At 28.9% G+C, this 22,073-nt stretch overlaps 1 protein-coding gene across 7 annotated transcripts in view; it reads right to left on the bottom strand.

Moving 5' to 3' along the window:
• LOC107454859 (cytotoxic granule associated RNA binding protein TIA1-like) overlaps positions 1–22,073 on the bottom strand; it is a 975,013-nt gene that overhangs the window by 220,958 nt on the left and 731,982 nt on the right. For all 7 annotated transcript variants that reach the window (XM_016073996.3, XM_071188069.1, XM_016072550.3 and 4 more), the window contains one exon: positions 934–1,021. In XM_016073996.3, coding sequence (XP_015929482.1) covers positions 934–1,021 — 88 coding nt within the window. The remainder of the gene's footprint in view (positions 1–933; positions 1,022–22,073) is intronic.

Genomic DNA, 22,073 nt, shown 5'->3' with positions numbered 1-22,073 from the left:
TTAAATAAGATAAATACTTTTTATTATCAAGATACTTTAAAAAAAGAAATTAAAATCAAGTTCTGTTTTTTTTTCTTAAATTCCTATATTTAAACACCNCTAATAATTTTATTCTGGAATTCATAATTTTAAATAAGATAAATACTTTTTATTATCAAGATACTTTAAAAAAATTAATTAAAATCAAGCTCTGTTTTTTTTACTTAAATTCATGTATTTAAACAGCTTTATATAGAAATTTCTAACTATGCCAAGCTACCGTAATTCAAGGATACTATCTCATTAACTGTCATCATTCATAAAGATTCTAACCACAAAAAATTAAATGTAACATTTATTACGATGTTTTTCTTATTAATTAGTGCAAGAACCGAAATTTTTATGAAATTATGCTGACAAAAATAACTGTTTGAAGAATATGTTTAAATGGCAGGTTAGACACAGTTAAAGTAAAAAAAAAATTACGAAATTTAAGTAATAGGACATTAAAAAGCTATTTATTAAAAGAACTTTCATAATGCGTGTTGATTACTTGTATTTTATGAGTGTTTCTTATATTCTCGAGCAAAAATCCACGAAAATAATGAATATGATATTGGAATAGGACAAAAATTTTTGTAATTGATACTTGGTAAATCGAATACTAATAAATATTTTTGTAGAAAAATATAGAGTGTTAAAGGAAAACGCGCTTATAAATAAAACAAGTGACGAACAATTCTCGTGAGGATAACGTGATATAAGTTATATTGTTTGTTTATTTTGAGTGATTAAATGTTTTAGCCCTTTGCATAATTATGAAGAAATTTTAAATGCTCACCTACATATGAAGTTTAAATATTTCTTTTTAAAATTAAGTAAACCATTTTTCACGTCATACTGGATATTATCTCTGAAAGTGTCAATAGTTCAAATCAATGAAAAAATACTTACGAAATCTCTCCAAAAGGTGAGAAGGCTTCTCTAAGTTGTTGCGTTTCGATTTCTGGACTAAGATCACCCACAAATATATGATAATGTTCTGAAAAGTAAAATGTTAAAGTTAACATATCTTAAAAGAACAAAACAAAATTGTTCTAGGAAATGAACTCTTTCTTCGACTAATTCTTTTTTTTCTCAATTTGATAGTTTTCCTAGTTTTACTTAATAATTTATATTTTGTCTTTTTTTCAATAATAAATCTAAATAACCAAATTAAGTTGTTTGAGAAACATAAATCTAGAAACTGCCATAATTAATTTCCTTTAACTAACTCAATTATTATAACATGATATGAAAACGTTTTATTGTGGAATAATGAAAAAAACAACAACTTTGAAATATGCTGTAGGTAAAATGCTAAAATATTTCTACATCATCACTATATTATGATTTTATTCATCACTATATTATGTCGGATTTTATTCGTATTCAGCAAAAAAAAATTAATTGAGTGTTTTACACTCTAAAACTTTTTTTGAAAATAAAGTTACGTAATATTTAATATCAAAATGTAAGGACAATACTAAAAATCTGGTGTGGCGAGAGAAGTTTTCCTCTTTTTAAAGGAAATTCAATCTCAGTATTTAAAGCTTATACACTATGCATAAAGAAATCGAAGGAAGATTACATAAAAACTAGCCATACATTATATAGTTCTTTTAAAAACCTAAGTAGTAAAGCAAAAATAAGAAGAAAATATAAGTTCAAATTAGTAAGCATATAAGTTAAAAGCAGACCTCAAATAACTTTGGCTTACTATAGCATTATAACAATTAAAAAAATTCTGCTTTAAAAATTAAATATGTTTTTACCTTTATAGGTAATATAATTATTTTTTTATTCTTAATTATAATTTCTTTATGAATGGCAATCAGGAATTAGTATTATTTGTAGTTCTGATTTAATTCTGATTAAACTTACCTTCTGGATCTACATGATAAAAAGAAAAATGAACTTTAATGATACTTAAATGAACTTTTTTTAGAAATAGTTTTAAAAATATTTTCTTATATTTAGTATTTATTCCGCTTAAAAAAATAGTTATTATTGTTAATAAAAAATAAAAAATTAACTAAATTTTAATTATTACAAATCATCCTCAAAAGGTGTAAAAATTCTTTATGTTAATTAAATTAGTTTTCCAGTGGTTCGGAATAGACATTGGTTTCAGATCCAAAACAGTCCACGCATAGTCAGATCTAAATTCTAATCGTGTAACTCACCAGTCGGTTTATTATTACGGTTGAATTCCAGATCGATGGAAATTGCCCGTAGAGTCAACCAAGCTACACTGAAAAAACTCGGTAAACCATTAACCAGTATTTGGTGCAAAGTATCTTCTGGAGTCAAAGTCAAACGAAAGATCATTTTATTTTTGTTACACCATAAATTGTGAAGTATGATCGAGAAATATTTCCACGGTGCAACTGACTGCACCAAATTTTGGTAAAAGACACAAAACTTTGACTGTGACTTTAAACTAAACGATATTTGTTTACGACGACATGTTACGACGACAACTCGGTCTCTCTGTATCGCGGCGACTAATGCATGTTGTATCAATTTTGTTGTATCGATTGTTGTATCAATTCGCATGAATTAAAATTCATTTCTTTTATGTTGCCTTTTTAAATTTCGTTAGTGGTATAAAATTGTTAGAGGTATGTCATAAAATAATTTCTTACGGTAAATAGCTATATCCTGGTCTGTATTTCAGCGGTATAAAAATACATATTGATGGTGCAACTTTCCTCTACTTTTATAAAAGGACAAAAAAAGAAAGAATGAAAATAGGTGTTTTGTTTCTCCAAAACACTTACGTTTGGTGCAATCGTCTACCGATATTTGAAGCAAGTAAAAATACCAAAATATGGTAACATTGAGCTCCATTTTGTGTAGCCAGTAAATAAATATTAATTTTTGATGAAACGTGCCTCGGAATTTTTAACAGTGTACATGATCCGGGAGTTTTCTGGATTTGGTTTAAAATTACAATTAAAACTATAAATAGTTGAGCATTCGTTAACTTTTCATAGTCAAAAATAAAATAAAATTGAACTGACAACATGACGGTGTCAATTACATTATTAAGGAAAAAATGTTTTTTCAGCTGATAAAATATAATTTAATGAACAACCAAATATATTTTTTGTCATTGAGTGAAATAGAAAGCGGCATTTATTGCGGAAATTGTATGCGGCTGTTGGAAGAATTCAGATTACCGTCATTTTATTAGAAAATAATGTATTCATAAGCGGACAACACTTCATGCATAAATAATAATACATTCAAACGAGTACCGCATTAATTCTTTATGTTAGCCCACTAATGCGTATTGTCTAATACAATCAGCCGCGATAGGTAACACTTCTTTATGAATATTTAACACTCATTATTCGTTCCTTAGACGTAACAAAGGATAACTCGGATGTATTTATTGTACTTCATATTTCTAAATGGAATTTACATATTCCTTCTCATGAGATGAATGTTGAGGGTTTCGATATAGAAAGATTCCAAAAATTTGAATACTCGATTCGATCATTCAACTGCATAATTAAGAGTTGCTAATATATATATATNATATATATATATAGTGAGAGAGAGGAGAGAGAACATAATGTTTTTCTTTAGATTTGTAAGTCAATATAATGTCAATATAATATCAATATACTTAGATAATGTCATGATAAATTGTAATAAATTCATTCGATTTTCAACAACATTAATGTTAAAACATTAAATTAAATCTTTTCTGTTTACTAGTTCTATAATCGTTTACAAAAAGTTATGGATTTATGCAATTAGCTGTTGAGATAGGACATAAAAATGGAGATGCTGTTATTTGTCTCGCAAAATTGATAAATATGATTGATATTTGGCCAAGCAGTATACTTTTCTCTGTACTATTTGTGTTAAATTTCCAAAATTATCTTCTTTATTTGATGATTCTCAATATAAACTAATTAAAATATTTTATAGTTATTACAGATAAGACTTTGTTAGTTTAATTAGTACTTTCATCAATCAAATAGCATACATTTAATAAATATTTAGAAATTTGAGGAAGGAATTTATGTTCTAAAATTGAATTACTATATCTTTCGGGGTGATTAGTACTTTTTTTTTGTATTCAAAACAGAAATTATTAATTATGTTCTTCTAAATTAAGAATTGTACACTTTATTGAGAGTTGTATATTTTAAGAATTATCAGAAGAGTAAATGAATCTTTCTAAGATTATGCCCAAGATATAGATAATCATGGAGCCCATTTACGAAGATCCCTAAGTACAGAGCATCTTTCTTCATAATCTTATTGAGGTGCACAAAACCATCAGCTTTAATCTTTCATTGTGATGATATGAGTTCCGTGCACTCTCCTTCAATTATTTCTTCTATATCTCAGTTCTACCGATCAATTTTATAGGTACATTTTGTTTCCTTTACACTGTTAGAAATTGATTGAAAAATATGGCTAAATAACAATCTATTTAATTGTTATTTTGCCATATTTAAACAAAACAGTCAACTAACCATAAATAAGATGGTAATGAAACTAACTGATGGTGAGAAAAATCGTTTAATATTTTTACCTAAAATGGTTAAATAACAAGAATTTTATTGCACTAATTAAGCCCACCTAAAGAAGCAACTTAGTTACTTCCAACTGCGTCCATATTGTAGCTGGAAGAGTTAATCTGTCAATCTCATGACCGACAGAACGGGGGTTCGAATCCCAGTGACACATCCATTCCCTTTAACACATATGAAGAATTTCCGGTGTCCTACTCTTTCCAATACCCATTATATAACGAGAAACTTAGCTCCGATGCCCAGTTAAATTTGTTTTTTAACAGTTTTGAAACCATGGTAGCTGTAAATGTTTAAAAAACCGTATTGTTTTGCGTTCATTTTAATGTCATACTAGTTATAAACTAAACATAGTTTCAAAAACGTAAAGGAGAAAAATATTCTTTACCGTTAACTTTTCGGTTAATCGGATGGACAGACTGCTGTCGGTTATTTTACCATTATTTTAGAATGAAAATTCAGACAGTGCAGAATAAGGAAAATTTATTTAAAAAAAATTGTGACGTTTAATAATTAATGACTACATGAAAATATCTAAGATAAAACTTTTAATAAACTATAATCCAAGTTTCTGCAATGAAATTATGTTAAACTTTGAATAGATATTGATATATTTAAACATAACATATCATAAAATACATATATTAATACATTATTGTATTTGAAAATAGGAAATGAATCAATTTTAGAAAGAAAAAAAAATCTCACATCTATATAAATTAGTAAAAGAAGTGTGTTAAAAGAAGTAAATTTGTACAGGTTATAGGCAAAAAGGCTTCAGATGGCAGGAGTAACGACAGTAAACATTTTTAAATTGCTACCACCGTAGAGATTCCAAGTCACTAAATATATCTGGTTTTCTTGTTTAAAAATGTATTGCTGAAGATATTACTACTTTTGGTTTCATTCTTAGGTTTGATACATAATTTTGCAAAAAAATATGTTAATTGGATATTTGATGATTCGAGACAATAAAATGGTTGGAAATATAATACGTTACACTATGCCTATAAAATAATATTAATTGATATTTGTCCAATTAAAATTTTCAAATACTCTTTGTTTAGCACGTTCACTCCTGGAAGAGTGAAAATCCTGGTACGGGAAACGAGATAATACTGGTAGATAATATTCGGGAGGAGTTAATCTATTCTCAACAATAACAATTCACTATAAGGAAATTTATCAGGCGAAGAAGCAATCCAATATAAAAATTGCATCCGTTAAAAACAATTGGTAGTTATGGATTTTTATTATTCCTGGAAAAAAAACTAAAAAATGAAATTTATTGTTACCAGTTTTTACTCCGGTGCGCTGCCAAGATGAGACAATCTAGCGTGACCCATTGGTGGGTCACCCCAGCGTGAACGTGTTAAAGTTTCTTAAAATTCATTATGAATTTAAGGTATAAATAAGCATTTGAGGAAATTGGTTAATAAACTAATAAGCAATATTATAAATAATTATAGTTAAGATTGGTCAGCATAAAGATTCTCTGCTGTTTTATGGAGCAAACTATACACTATTTAATAAGTAATTTGCTTTTATTTTAATTTTTGAATCTAATGCATGCTTGCATCAATAAAACAATGCTTAAAGCTTTAAAAGAATAAATAATAAAATAGTTTTAAGAATACGACCAAAACATTAAAATACTAATTAAAATTATGGTAATAAATAAAAATAATAAAATAAAAATGCTTAAAATAGAACGCATATTAAATGAGAAAAGCAGTAATTGACGTTATAAGGAGCAAAATTAGCAGTTCTTTCTTTTTTGAGGCTTCCGGTTGAATAAAAACTATTACAAACAGAAAGTTTTCTTTAAAATATTGCATGAATTAAAAGTAAATTAGTCAAATAATAGGCTTTATTTGTTAGGTTTGAAAGTAAAACTGCCTATTGTGGAAAAATAGTCTTGAAATATTTTTTTACTTTAACAAGTCCTATTGTTAGAAACTCATTTTTTATTTGAAAATTTGAATTTGCCCCTGATAAATTTCTGCGAAAATTTATAAAATAGAAACTGATTTTAAAATTACGATGTTTCCTAGAAATTTTTATTTATTTACTTTATTTATCCATTGTTATTTTATTCTTAAGATCTGCCAACTCAATGCACCCATTAATGGCAAGCCATTAAACACGGTCTATGTATGAAAAACATAAGCATAAAAAAGTGGTATTATATAGTTGTTTATACCCAGTGGATATTTCTCTTTATTAATTAACCTTTAATATGCTCTGGGATATTTGCATTGAGATATTATGGTAATCTTATCTTATGGTATGGTTAGCTTATTTCTGCAAAATAAATCCTCATTAATAAAACATTTGCTCCACTACTTTTGTCTTTTTGAAAATAAAAATAAATGAATAAAGAGACGTAAAGAAATAAATCAGTTAAATAAAATTAAGTCTTTGCATCTTGATCACATCTTCAGACAGGTTTTGTTAAAAAATGTATTTCTTAACCTATTTATCTCAGTTTTGAATTGCAGTTTAATAGCTTTCGATTTTAATAAATAGAGATGAATTTAATTAAAAATATCTAAAAGTACTATTTTTTTTCTTTGAGTAAATTAGTTTTGAAACACATTGTCCCTTACCCTGAATGTTAGTTTTAATTTTGATTACAAAGTTTTTCCCATTGAAGCCTAAGGAAAACATCGCTTGAACAGATTGATATGCATGGTTATACCAATTTTTCAAGATATAAATAAGTGATAATTAATACATAAATGAACAGCAATGCAAGAAAGCTGTGAACATGAAATAATTTGAGATAGACTATTCTTAAGTTTTTTGTTTTTATTTTTGACGAATATGTTCAGAGGTAAGATAAACGTTCGGCTAAATGATTGAATGGGCTTTTTAAGAACGTGTAATATGCGTTCCTCTTGCAAACGGGTTGCAGTTTTGTTGGCGTTTTTTTCTTTTGCGGATGACGTCGAGAACGATATCTTATGCTTTTCGAAACAATATTCGATCGTGAAAAATCTCATTCAAAACAAAGCAAGTACAAAAATTTCATTCCATTTATTAGAACAATCAAACTCTGAATTTGCATATTATGCTAACTGGAGTCGTTTTGGCTGAAAGCCACCCGTGCTTCTGGAAAACAAAGAATGCTAAGAAATATGACATTTATGAATGGACGACCGCTAAAAGTATCAGAATTTTGCGATCTGTCTGTTTTGAATTCTAAGATAACTTCTGAGGAAAAGAAGAAAATATGATAAACAGAAATATCCGATGTTTTTTTTTTCCTTTTCTACGGATATGAAACTTTAAGGAATTATTTCGCATTACTTGAATTTTGCTTGTCTCGTTATTTTTGCTTGCTTTAAATCTTTAAAAAAAACTACTGTTTTATTTAATCTCAATGTATTGTCTTCATTAGTTTTAAAAGAGTTGAAATTTTTTTTATTAAACATCAGATTTGCTAAAGTTTACCTTTAAAAAAAGACCCGAGTTTGCTTTAAAGTAAATTTTACGTTTTACGGCAGAAAATCACTTTAAAACATTACTAAGTTATAATAGGATTTGTTTTTGATTGGTTTTCATATTTTTGATAAACCTATTTGAGTTGCAAATGTATTTCGTAATCAAGCAAACTTAAAAAAGAAAATAGAGAAAACACGAAAGTTCGAGGAAAAAATTATTAAGGAAACGAGATACATTGTTTTTCCAAAAAGTTATACCACTGAATCAACTAAAAAAAACAGTTATTGATCAGATTTGTACCATGAATAAAAAAATTTCAAAACAGGTTGAATTGCATCGATACTTTTCTTACCAGAACGTCCTTTGCTGCATTGGTACAAGCCTCTTACGTTTGCCATAAAATTATGTCTTTTAACGGAAAGTACCGAAACTGGAAGAAGTCTACAGAGTGCTTTAGGAGCCGTTTATATCTTTGAATCAGTCAAAAAGTACTACTTGAACTTAAAAGGTAAATAAAAAATTAAAAACAAAATCAAATTTTAAAAAAAAATTGCTCAAGAAGTATAATGTCGGAAAATATGGGAATTTTAGAAGAAAAAAATAATTATTCACAAACTCATTGCAGCGATTTGCGTAGTGACAAAAAAGGCCTAATTATTACCGAACGTCGTCTATATCATAGAAAACTTTTCGCTCCGCCAAACATTTTGCGAAAATGTGTGTTCTTAGTCCTTGGATTTTCGATGACAACTGAGAGGCAAAGTTAGAGTTAGCTCCTTTTACCGACTACAATCGGTCTGAGCAAGCTTTGATATGTATAAGCGTGACCAGCTGTTTCCAAATGGTGATAGACAAGACCCTAGAGTTTCACAGAAGTTTTAAAGGGGTTCCGTACTTTTTATAACAAGNAAATATATTTTAGAAAAAATGGCACATTGGTGCATGAAGGTTCGCCACCCCTGCCCTAGAGTTTCACGGAAGTTTTAAAGCGGTTCCGAAAGTTAGTACTTTTTATAACAAGTGATATTTTTTTAAACCTATTTATATCCAACCCATGTTTTTAATTTATTTAATCTTTCGATTGCCTTGTAATTATTTCAAGTAAAATGCCAATGAGATATAAATGGCATTTTTTAAAAGAAAGTATGATATTTCTGATGCTATATTGAATGAATTATAGAAAGAACAAGCATTTATAGAATATTGCATTTGTATTTCTCCTTATACGATTTTCAAATCAAAATAAAATAACTAAGTTCTTGAATAAAGAAATATGTTTCCTTAATAACCATTTTCAATGTTCATAGCAGTTTTTTTAGTTTTCATTCGGAAGTAAACCATAATGCGGATTTTTTTATTCCTTTAAGGCTTATTTTATTTGATTCAAATTCATAACTAGGCTAGACTAAAAATGCAAGCACAAGGACTAAAATTTTACCTATTTGACATAAAACCTTATTTAAGATTATTAATTATAAAATGATGAAAATTCTTCAGTCCTCCAAACTATTTTAAAAATAAAGTAGTATTTTATAGGTTAATAACTTTCACAGTTACCATAATAAACTGTATTTATAAAGCCGGGTTAACCCCAATGGAAACAGCTGATCTGGACAATAAAGTCAGTGACATTACTTTTGGTACTGACTCTGTCGATGATCTTCGACCCTGATCTCAATGATCTTCGTCGATGTCGACCCTGTCTAATTTCAACTTCCCATCATTGCTTTAATAAAACATTCTTACTCAAAGATAGATCATGTCACCGGTTAAGTGTACTTTAATTTGATTCGTTATTATATGAGACTCCATAGATACATTACCCTCCCCCCAATTTTTAATAATATTTTGCACATTATTTCTTAAAATCACATAAGTAATTACTTTAATAAAATCTCAATTAAAAAAACACTTTTATTTAAAGTTAAGCAGTTTGTATATTTCTTGGACACACTGTAAAATATCAAGAAAGAGGAAAAAATATTATATAAGAATTTAAGAATGCAAGCATTTTTAATATCTCTTACACTACTGAGTTTATTAAACGTGAAATATTTATAAACTATAATAAACTTTACTCTGAAATTCTGAATTTTTCTAAAAAAAACAACGTTTATGTCTGGCGTGAAAACTGATGCGTTCAACCAATAACATTATTACGTCCAGCACTCGTAAAATTAAAAAAAAAGAATAATTGAAAATACTTTATGAACTGATTTTGTAAACTTATTTTACGTTATTAGAAATGCCCTTCAAAACTTACAGAACTAATCAATTGTTTGAACCAAGGTAAGATATTTTTATATTACATAATTACTGCAACATGCAAAATAAACTTGAGAAGGCAATGCTAGTCGTTATGTTGTCAATCAAGTGAATATACTAAACTTTTAGCCAAAACGTATTGTCCCAGTTTAACTGCGTAAAATAAAATAATGGAAAATCAGACAAAATAAACATTAAATCAATTTTAGCTGAAATAGGGAATGTTGTGCTTATTCAGTTCGAAGTCATTAATTTGTGATTCACTACAGAAGATACCACATAAAACTAATTTAAAATTAAAATAGCACATATATGATCAGTATAAAAGCTATAGTAAACTTCTGACAGCTTTTTAAACTGTTAAGTAATTTTAAACACTGAAAAAGTGAAGTAAATTTTTAAAATTTGTTAATTTTAGCGCATCACTTTGGTTTACAAAATGTTATTACGTCACATGACATAAAAGTTCGCATTTTGTTATGAAACATTTTTACAGTCTGTCATAAGTGTATCATAAATTTTAAAGGCTTTATTTATTTTGTTATCTGGGAAAGATAACTTTGACAGGGAAGGAGTAAAAATTATAAAAAGAGCTCAAAAGTTTGATGTCATCTTACAGAGGCATTTAAATAGCCACAAACCCAATTTAAGTCGATTTTTTCATCCCTAGTTATAAAATAAAATAACCTGTCTAAAGATTATTTTTTATTTCTAATACGTAATTTGTAGCACAATTAAATATCATAGCATCTGAAAATATTAAATGTATTTGCATTTTTAAGACATAATTCTGAAGCTTAAATTTTTAAACGAACCTCAAAAAATTAATTAGAAATGAAAACTGAGGATCATCAGAAGTAGAAATTTGTCAAGAATCCAAAATGCTCAGGTTTATGTTGAAATTGCATAGTTGAAATAATTATAATGTTTTGAGTTACCTTAAAAACGAGTAAAAAAACGAAAAATTTATGTTAAATACACAAATATTTTGAAGGGCTTTTCAAGTCTAATCATTCATATTCGTCTTGAGCCTAAATAGTTAATATGTGGTCACAGAGAAGAAAAAAAAATATGTACTGTCTCAAGTTGGAAAAGATAAATTTCAAAAAGACAAACAAAAAAGCGTATCAACTTGTAAAAATAATTGAAACTAATTGAATTAAAAAAAATGAGAAAAAAAAAACATTATATTGGTTTTGGTTTTCTATGACTTGTTTTAATCTTAAATTCTACATACTTTGTATTGCAATAAAACTACTATTTTTTTTATAAAATTCAATTTCAATGACATAATACTATACTGAATTCATAAGAGAGTCAACTGTTTATAATCTTTAAGATATTTTAAAATCGACTCTTCGTACTCAAAGAAGATTTTAATAGATTTCAATAAAAAGTCATAGCCAGCGTAAAAAAAAAATTGAGCTCTTGATAATTCTACACTTTAAACCAATTTTTGAATTTATTTTTGAGGCATTGGGAGCACAGTAGTATATGCAAACTGGAAAAAAATCATTCACTGTTCGAAACAAACTTTTTTTTAACTTATACTTTACTTCGTCCTTCTTTCCGTTATAAGTCGATGAGCACCCAATACACTAAAAAAAAAACTTCAAAGGTACGATAAAGAAAACATAAAAGGATAATACAGTTAAGCGGCACATGCTATCCAGTTATACGTACGTTGAAGTCGCAAAGAGGGCAGTTATTTGCATCTACACCGTGGTGACTTGTCATGGCAACTGCTCTTAGCAAATAACTGGAAGTTCTTGTCCAACTTTCTCAAGGAGTTCCTTATTTTCCCAGAAGGTGTCTCTTTTAGACATTGGGAAGAACAGTTATATTTAATAGAGGAGGACACATAACGCTTCAAACGACGCTTAGACAAAGGATTATCTTATTGCAACATCTTGGACAATATTTCTGCCTGCTCATTTCAGCGTGCCTTACAAGGGCTTGGGATGCATTGCATAGCAATGCAGATTCTTATATTCAAAAGTTTATGTATCTTTCCAATAATAGTTCCTGGATATAAGAGCTCCTTATACTTTCAGGAAATCTATCAGTTACTGTGATTAAGGTCAAAACTACCGCTCTGAAATCAATAAAAATGGCACTTTGTTTAAGGCAAAAGAATTAGCCGCGATTTCCCAATAAAAATTTTCAGTCTATAAATTAAACTCTAGTTCCAGCAATTTTAATGATGTGAATCATCAGCATAGACATGCAGTCATGGGTTCATCAGCTCATGCTTCGAAGCCTAGGTAGTATATTTCAGTTTTAGAGTTATGAGAGGATTTTTTGCTATCACAGGATATAAGTTCCAAAGATTCTTCAGCGGGCTTAAAAATTTTTTGTTGACACCAAGGGTTTGGAAAAGAAGTTAAAGAAGGAAAATCTAGGGTATCAAGTAGATCTTCTATACAAAAAGTGTTATTTTTCTTGCATTTTCTGAGAGCCCTCTGTATGTCAAAAAGTTTTTTTTTTTCGAATAAAATTCGTTCCTACTTAGTTTGGTTTCGATGCGTTGGAAAAAAGTCTTCATCATACTCCTGAATATTCCAAATTTCCTGTAATTCCATATTGCAACCTGAGAATTATCACTATACACTTTTTGTTGCAGACAGGATTTTTTTTTGCTTAGAAAGTTTTTCATTTATCTAAAGATAAACTTTGCTTTTAAATGGCTTTTTTATGCAGCTCATGAAGTTTTATCGATTAGAGACACATTTTTTTTATTTAAAATTTCATTCAAACAGTTTTTTTTTAAAAATTTCCTTGAAAAAATAGTTTTTAGAAACAAGGTCAATCAATTGCAATGTAAGTAAATTAGATACAAACTGAAGAAGTTATTAAGCTGGTCCTTATCAAATATCATTAGATTATGTTTGCTTTTGGTATCACAGATCTTTTTTCTTTTTTTTTCAAAATATTGTTCAAAGCATGTTAATATATATATATATATATATATATGGGTCATNTCCCTAATGTCCCATAAAATTAATTTTTTTTAAATATTAAGACATTAATTTTGCTACCGTCTGTAAAGAAGATTTCTGAAACTACGGAAATTCCGTAGCAGTTGGAGGGTATGTCCTAAAGATAAATTGTTGTAGCTGAGATAAAATACAGATTTATATGTATGCAGCATAATTTAAAATGAAGTAATATCTTATATACAAGTATGAAAATCATGGATTTTTATTCTTTTTCTAAATCTGATTTAATAATATTAATATTTTGCTTGCGTTATGAAGTTAAAAATATGATAAAATTTTAATCATTTTCATTCTCGTTTTGTATGTGTGAGAAATAACCTTAAATAAATTTAGAAAGAATTTTCCATTATAAGCTTTGACATTATTTTGAAATAGACTGTTTTTTTTAATAAATGAAAATATTTATTGAGATTAAGATAAAAATTTTCCGTCAAATATATAAAAAAAATAATTATCAGTTTAGGTAATTATAAATTATTTATATATTGCGCGTTAATATATCTTATATATTTCTATGTAGATAGAGTTATAACACATTCCTTCTGGAAGTTAATATTTGATCAAGAAACACTAAAAACAAATTAGTGTTTCTATCAACAAAAAAAAAAGATTAATGTTTCAATTATAAAAATATTCGACTATCTGTGTAGAAAGTATATAAAATGAATGACTGCAAGAAATGCTGGTTGAACGAAAACTGGTTTTGAAATGCAGATAACTGCACCATCTATTAATTTTAACTCTTTCTAGTTTATAACGTTTTGTGTGATTTAAAGGCAGTTCAATTTCTGTGCTCGATTCATTTGCATGAGTTATGAGTTGTTACTATGTGGAGAGAAATGCTTTACAAGAAGAGGAAAATTCAGGGTTTTTATTAATTGATTAATCGAAGTTCCCTTAATTATTTGGCACAATTATTGCTTTGTAAAGTTTGAAGTCCACTTTGAGATTGTTGGCACGTATCATCATTAGTATGTTACAGCAAGTAGATGACGTCACGTTTGTAACTATGACAACACACGAGTTGGTTGAAGTTGTGGGTGTGGCTCAAGGTTTTAACTCTTTATGCACTTTAAGATGGCAACATTATATAGATAACCACGCATTTTCGTAAATTGAGAACAATTTTAGTGAATCGACCGAATGACAGGCGCTCATCAACAAATTGAAAGCAGTTATCACTACATTCCTGCACAATTATTATTTTATCTGGGCATTTGTATTATATGAGCTTTTTTTCGTGAATCTTAACAGCTATTTAACAAGGAATATAAGTGTTTCATTATTTTAAAAATAACTTTAAAATAATTAACACAAAGAAGCCAACAATTTGATGAACCCAGCTGTAATTGTAAATACTTTTTTCAATACTTCCATTTAACATCTTTTTATGTTTTGATGAAGTCTAGTTCCATGACATGGCCTTAAATATAGAACTTTAAAAGATCATGTACAATTGTTTGACATTAGTAAATAGTAATGAAACTATTATTTATTGAATATAACATCGTGGAAATCCCCAACTAAACTTTACAATGCATATCTTATCAAATATTTAATTATTCAATGTACAGTGCGAAATGAAAATTTAACCGCAAAAGTTTCATGTATTGTTTTGAAAACCAATCTGTAGATTGTAACATCTGGTAGTAATTAAAAAATAGTTGAGCAAATTATTTTGTAGCTAACAATTTAGTTTCGAAATATTCCTCCTAAATTTTTTCTAAAATGTCATCTCCGTTTTCAAATGTATTATGTAAAATGGTTGGTTAGAATTTTTTACTTAGATAAGCGCTTCGAATAGCAACAAAACACTGGTAATAAACTTACATGCATTTAGAATAAAATTCTTTATTCGGGTGCACTCAACAACGTGCGTCATTTGAATAAGGTCTCTAAACGTCAAGCCAAATTACTTTCAGCCTAGTTAATTAGTTTTGGCTCATTGAAGAGGTGGCATAGACCTTTTTGGGCAGCCACACACTGAGGCATACGAGAGACAGATTCCCATACTGTTATATTAGCATGCGCAAATCACTTCTGCGCATCGTAAGTCAAAAGTATAGAAATTCGCCACATGTATGCCTCTTTCTTACCTTTTGCTTTTTCATTATATGGCCTACCTTACACTGCATTTGCACGAAGACTGACATCAGGCTCCTGACTTCACAAGACGAACGAAAACCTGATTTTTCGATCGATTCTCCTCGCCTGTTTTCAGTCAAGCATTGCCGGACGACGAAAACTTCGATTCAGGTCGGAATTGTGTCGCGTGTTGATTGACTCATTGCGTCACGTGGTAATTTTTCGCTAATCATTGCAAGATGGGATTATTAACATCAGTAATTGTGAAATTTTGACTAGGCTTTTCACTGGCTGGTGACGTCAAAAGACTGCCTTCAGGCGCTTTTTTTCAATCATCACGTAAAGAGAACTCCAAATGTTCGTGCAGTTCCCGTCATAAAATTTACACGCTAACAGGTTAGGATGGACTTTTGTTCACAAACTGAAATAATAACTGTCAGATTTGGAAACAATTTTAATCCTCGAGCGGTCAAGTTCACCTTTTTCAGTGATGATCTTTTTCCGACCACTGCTTCATATCCACGTGAATTATACTATTACTTGTAAGCACTTTGATCAGTTCACTGAGAAACACAAACGTCCCGCAGTGGACTGATCGTTAAGACACGGTTCCCAGCAGATCACCGAAGTCAAGTATCACTGTATGCGATTGGTTGACCACTTGAATCAGTCTGCGTAGGGACCGAGGGTGTGCAGTATTGGGTCCTCGTTAAACTGTTCAGCCGTAAAGTGCTCAACTTCGCGGGCAGATCGTCGGGCTACCGAAGCGGGGGTGCAGTCCCCTATGCAGAGGATCAAAATTGTGATGGCATATCTTCGGATCATCTTCAGGGATGTTTCCCAGACCGTCGCCAATAACCCATTGTGCAGCTCTAGTGCGACGTTAATAAGCTACAACAGCAACAGCGAAACACAAACAAATTCAGCAACTTCACTTACCGCATAGTTACAAGATAGCCATGGGTGTAACCAATGTTATTGTCCCTTTTTACTGCTCTACCCCAAAGACTTATATTTATATATTTTTAAGTGATGAATTATATTACTCAGACTTATTTTACCATAGATTTCTTCAAACATAAAGCAATGGTAAATACTTTTAGATGATATGCTATTTTTCTTAAAGACAAAATAAGGATGGAATTTCTTCTTTAAATTTAAGCATTTTAATTGATTTATGATGCTTTCGAGAAAGAAACCATTATTTAAAAAAAATAAAAACAACAAAAATTTCATGGAATTCTAACTTAAAGCATTTTATGCTTTAAAAACATCAGCTATTTTCGGTTCTTTTTTATCATACTTCCCTAATACGTAACAAAACTAAAAGTATAATATTTTACAGAAAATTACAGATTGCCCTTTTCAACGCTCTGAAAACACTTTATTTATTTTGTTACAGCCTGAGTAATACAAATATTCGCATTTTGATCAGAAATAAAAAAGAAACATTATTAATAGCCATAATAGTCTGAAAAAGTAAAGAGAAGAAAGAAGACCATAGAGTTCCTTCTCAGATGGGTAAAAGCTGCCGAGTTTTTTTTCTAACTGCGCATCGTTTTATTTATATTTGAAATCAAAGTTCACACAAACAAACGATGAAACGGGGTCATCTGAGACGTCCAGTGGCTGCTGTCCTCCATGGTATAACATTGCTCAACAGAAGTTTCTTATTCCAATCTCCTCCCCCGCGGTTTCTTTACAAGCCACTGCATTTCACCCCCTCTTCAAACCCATTTTTTAAGCTTCCCTTCAGTAATATAGATATTCCGTTTCAAGTTTTATATTTATATATTTTAAGTTCTATTCTACCATTTTTTTCACTTTGTGGCTGTCTGGTCATAAGTTTCGAATTGACTATATGCCCGTGCTCACTATATTGCCCCATTACACTTTAAGATTTGGCTCTTCTTTATCTGCTGCCCACTCCTTGTTTTAGATTCCGATTACTCTCTAAAGTTTTTGGTAATGCTTAAAGAATCTTAGACCGCCTCTGTTTTTTTGCCTCTTATCGCTCTATACTCGAGTTACTCAAGTTTTGACAAATATTTTCTACAAAAAAAGAATAATGTTCCGTGAACCATTTTATGCTTAAAAGAAAGGAAGAGCTTTTTAAGTTTTATTGAAAAATAATGCATTTGAAAGAAAAGAGAAATATTTTGTTTCATAAAAGGCATTCCGACTCTTTGTTTGTTTCTTGGTCAAGAATCATATTAAAATAACAACTAATAAATTATCTTACATTTAAATCGTTTTTTTCTTGTTTGTTTTTATTTTGTGTTGTATTCATCTTATTTTAAATTAACAAATAACTACATAATAGGTTCAGTACTTTATTGTTTCAAAGTTAGAAGAAGCAAATAATATAAGTGAAATATTACCGGGGATTTGAGGCCTGTTGGAGGTAAACTGTTAAACCTAGAAACTGTTAGATTTAAGATATTCATTCTATTTAAGATATTCATTGTATATAATATACCATTCCTGATACATAGATGCACTACTTTTTTATAAGTGATTTTTTCTAGAAATAATCAAACCACCCGGTCTTACTCCACTAGTTTGGTTCACATGTTAACTCTATGGGGAATATAGAAACTCTATAATTTCTGTGAAAAATTAGCAGACATTTCAATTTGATATGACAATATAAGAAACTTAAGCATGTAATTTACATGGGAAGTAGTGAAGGTACACTGCTAGAAATTTCTCGGAAAAAAATGGCTAAATAACAATCTATTTAATTGTCATTTTACCATATTTAAACAAAACAGTCAAATAGCCATAAATAAGATGGTAATGAAACTATTAAAAGTGAGAAAAATCGTTTATTAACTATTTTTTTAAAATCTAAAACAGTTAAATAGCAAAAATTTTATTGCGCCAACTAAGCCCGCCAAATGAAGCAACTTAGTTCCTTGCAACTGCGTACATATTATAGCCGAGAGAGCTAATCAGTCAATCTGATGACTGACAGAACGGGGGTTCGAGTCCTAGCTTTGACACCTCCATTCCCTTTCTCACTCATGGAGAATTTTCAGTGTCCTGCACTCTCCAATGCCATCTAAGTCTAGCTCCTATGTCCAGCTGAATTTCTTTTTGTGAGGATTTGAAACAATGCTAGCTGTAAATAGTTAAAAAATGGTATAATTTTGTATTCCCGTTTTTATAACCATACTAGCTGTAAACGGTTTCAAAATCGTAAAGGCGAAAAATGTTCTTTACCGTAAACTTTACGGTTAATTGGATGGCCAGACAGCTGCCGATTATTTTACCATTATTTTAGAATCAAATTTTTTCACTGTACTACTCATGGGGTGAGGAGGGAATTTCTCCGGCGTCCGGAACTGCTGATGGCCCCACCGAAGCTCTTTATAAAAATATAGTGTTTGTTAATGTTTTTTTTAATGAAAAAGGCAGAGATTTTTTCAACATCTATATAAAAGCTACAATTTCGCATTAAAGGTCTTCAAAAATTAAATAAAATATTTAAATAAGGTTTTTTGTGCTTTGGAAAGGAACCCGTTAAGCATTTGTTCAGCTTTACGGGTTACAGCTTTCGTGGGTCCAGCATAGACACAAATCAGGGCATGGGAAGTGCTGGTCTTACCCTGATCTTTCCCTTATGGTTATCAAAATAAAACAGGCTATTGCTGTGCTAAATCGTTATTGTTTGTTAGGGTATGAATCTTTCGAATGTAATGGACTGAAAGTAATTTTTATAACTATAATGACTAAATAGATGGCTTAAAAACAGGAGAAGATTAGAGGGTTGACATAATAAAGCAAACTTAGCTGCCCAGACGCCATGAATTAATCTAATATGGTAGGTACTTCTTATTGAAAAACAAAATTGTAATTCAGAGTTTGTCCGCTCTAGGATTTTAAAACACATTTTTTTTCAGAAATACTTAAAATTTTTAATTTTGAGTATTAATGAGATTGCTGGATATGCCTCTAATCTGAAAGTTAAATACCTTTAACTATATATTACTTTTTTGTAGCGATAATTGCAACGCTATTATTTCTATTTCTTAGTGAAAAACATATCTTTACATTAAAAATTAAAATTGATTAAAGTATCTCGAATTTTTCTTACTGAATTAACTTAGATTTAGTTCTAGAGTCCATTGAAATAAAACTTACCGACTAATTGAAGTAACCGAACCGATAACCTATTTAATTATATAGAAAAACTTAAAAATAAGTGAATATAAATTTAAAAAAGAAATATTTATTTGATTTTGCGTGTCTTGATCCCAATTGTGTTCTTCATAATACGATAATCACACGAGAGAAAATTATAAGCAACAAGAAGTTATTTTGTACAAATATTTCATGCATAATAAACGATTAATCAGACTTGTTCGGAGGATTAGCACTTTAAATTATATTTTGCAAAAAGCACATTTTGCACAAATTTTTAGCATTATTTTTTTAATTATTTTCAGCGCAATCCTCGAAAAGGGAAAACGTTTGTATAAAGTCGCTTCATCCTCAGTTTTAAAAATTTTAGTATGTTTTGACAAATAGGATTTTTTCATTATTATCAATATATTTTCATCAGAAAAAAAATATTACTTAGGGATCCTGTAATTTTATTATAAATTAAAAAAGATCCACATATGAGTTAAGATGTCTTAAAATATTTGTCTTTTTTTCTTAACTTAAATATGATAAAAAAGAAATTTATTTTATTATCCTTTTATTGTTTTCGATCTGTATATATAGTATATATTACTAAATTACTATGTTAACATCTGCAGTTACTATATTACTATGTTACTACATAACATGCATAGTTGATACAATTATCATATTCCCTTTATAAAGAATATATATACCTAATTCTAAGGAATGAATCATTTAGTAATTAAAGAAAGACAAATAGTGGCTTAATTTTTATTTAATATTTTAGTTGCAAAGTTTAGTTTTTCTATGGTTAAATGTATTTCGCATGCTTGGCGGAGTTTTGTTTCTCCGTCAGTAGCCGCCAATATTCGTATAGTGGAAAATAACTTTGTACAGTCTCCAGGAAAGAATATACAAATTGTCTAGTGAAATTTAGATTTTATTAAGCATAATTGGTGATATAGAGAATGGCCATTTCTTCATCCAAAAATTAATCCCTCAAAGGGATGAAATCAGAATACCCTCAAATTGAGAGATCATACAGCCAGAATATCATTTCTGACGGTCAGAAATTGAGACTGGGGAGGCCCCTAAGGGCACTCCCAGTATCCACAAATTTGAAATTAAAAGTGAATATAATTATTCCCAACGGACATAGAAAGTATGGGTAGGAGATCCAAATTGGCGATTTATCATAATATATATTAGCCAAAACAAAGCCAACTAGCATATCAATATTGGGTTTAAAGGAACACCTTGGCGATCACGAGTCGCCAACAAATTTATGAGAATTATTACAACCATGCAACCGAAACATTTAGTGGTTGGAAATTTAGAATAAAATGTTATAAATAGATTTTTGTTTTCGATTAGAGGCGACAGTGAATTAATAAGTCTTTCTAGTAAAGAAATAAAAAGTATCCGTTACATTGATCTATAAGAGAGGAATAAATATTTTATGTTCGTTTTAAAAGATTAAGTCTTTGATTCATTTTCAAATATAATTCTATTAATAAAAATAAGCTTAAGTAATGAAAGATACTTTAAAAGGATAGAAAATGTAATGCCAATTGTGGCATCACAGCATGATTTTACAAGAAAATAAAAAATGATTGCCTATGTTTTGAGATCAGTGAAAAATGGTTCTCAAAAATCTTCAAATAAAATTTCTGAGAATTTCTTGATTTGTTTTCAAGGGAAATTGATAATAAGGAGTAAAAATCTCAATGAATAATGAAAAGATTTTTTCTAGTATTTTTGACAAAGAGTATCTTATTAATTTCATTTGATAGTCTTTTTTTCTTTATTAATAAGTTTATATTAAATTAACAGGATTTCTTTTTTGCTGTTTGATGTAGTGACATTTACTTATTGAAGAGTGAAAAGATTTCTTAAGAGCTTAAAATCGCATTAGACTGAAAAAATAACAATTCTCTACTTATTTACTAAGAATTGAATTGAATTATTATTACTAAGAAGCCTTGGTTTACAAAGTATTAATTTCGTAAATTTATTCTTTTTTATTATTGTTTGATGTAGTGACATTTACTTATTGAAGAGTGAAAAGATTTCTTAAGAGCTTAAAATCGCATTAGATTGAAAAAATAACAATTCTCTTCTTATTTACTAAGAATTGAATTGAATTATTATTACTAAGAATCCTTGATTTACAAAGTATTAATTTCGTAAATTTATTCTTTTTTATTATTGTTTGATGTAGTGACATTTACTTATTGAAGAGTGAAAAGATTTCTTAAGAGCTTAAAATCGCATTAGATTGAAAAAATAACAATTCTCTTCTTATTTACTAAGAATTGAATTGAATTATTATTACTAAGAAGCCTTGATTTACAAAGTATTAATTTCGTAAATTTATTCTTTTTTATTATTGTTTGATGTAGTGACATTTACTTATTGAAGAGTGAAAAGATTTCTTAAGAGCTTAAAATCGCATTAGATTGAAAAAATAACAATTCTCTTCTTATTTACTAAGAATTGAATTGAATTATTATTACTAAGAAGCCTTGATTTACAAAGTATTAATTTCGTAAATTTATTCTTTTTTATTATT

This window comes from Parasteatoda tepidariorum, chromosome X2 (assembly GCF_043381705.1).
Source record: "Parasteatoda tepidariorum isolate YZ-2023 chromosome X2, CAS_Ptep_4.0, whole genome shotgun sequence".
Lineage (NCBI taxonomy): Eukaryota > Metazoa > Arthropoda > Arachnida > Araneae > Theridiidae > Parasteatoda > Parasteatoda tepidariorum.
This window is presented reverse-complemented; position numbering and strand designations above follow the sequence as displayed.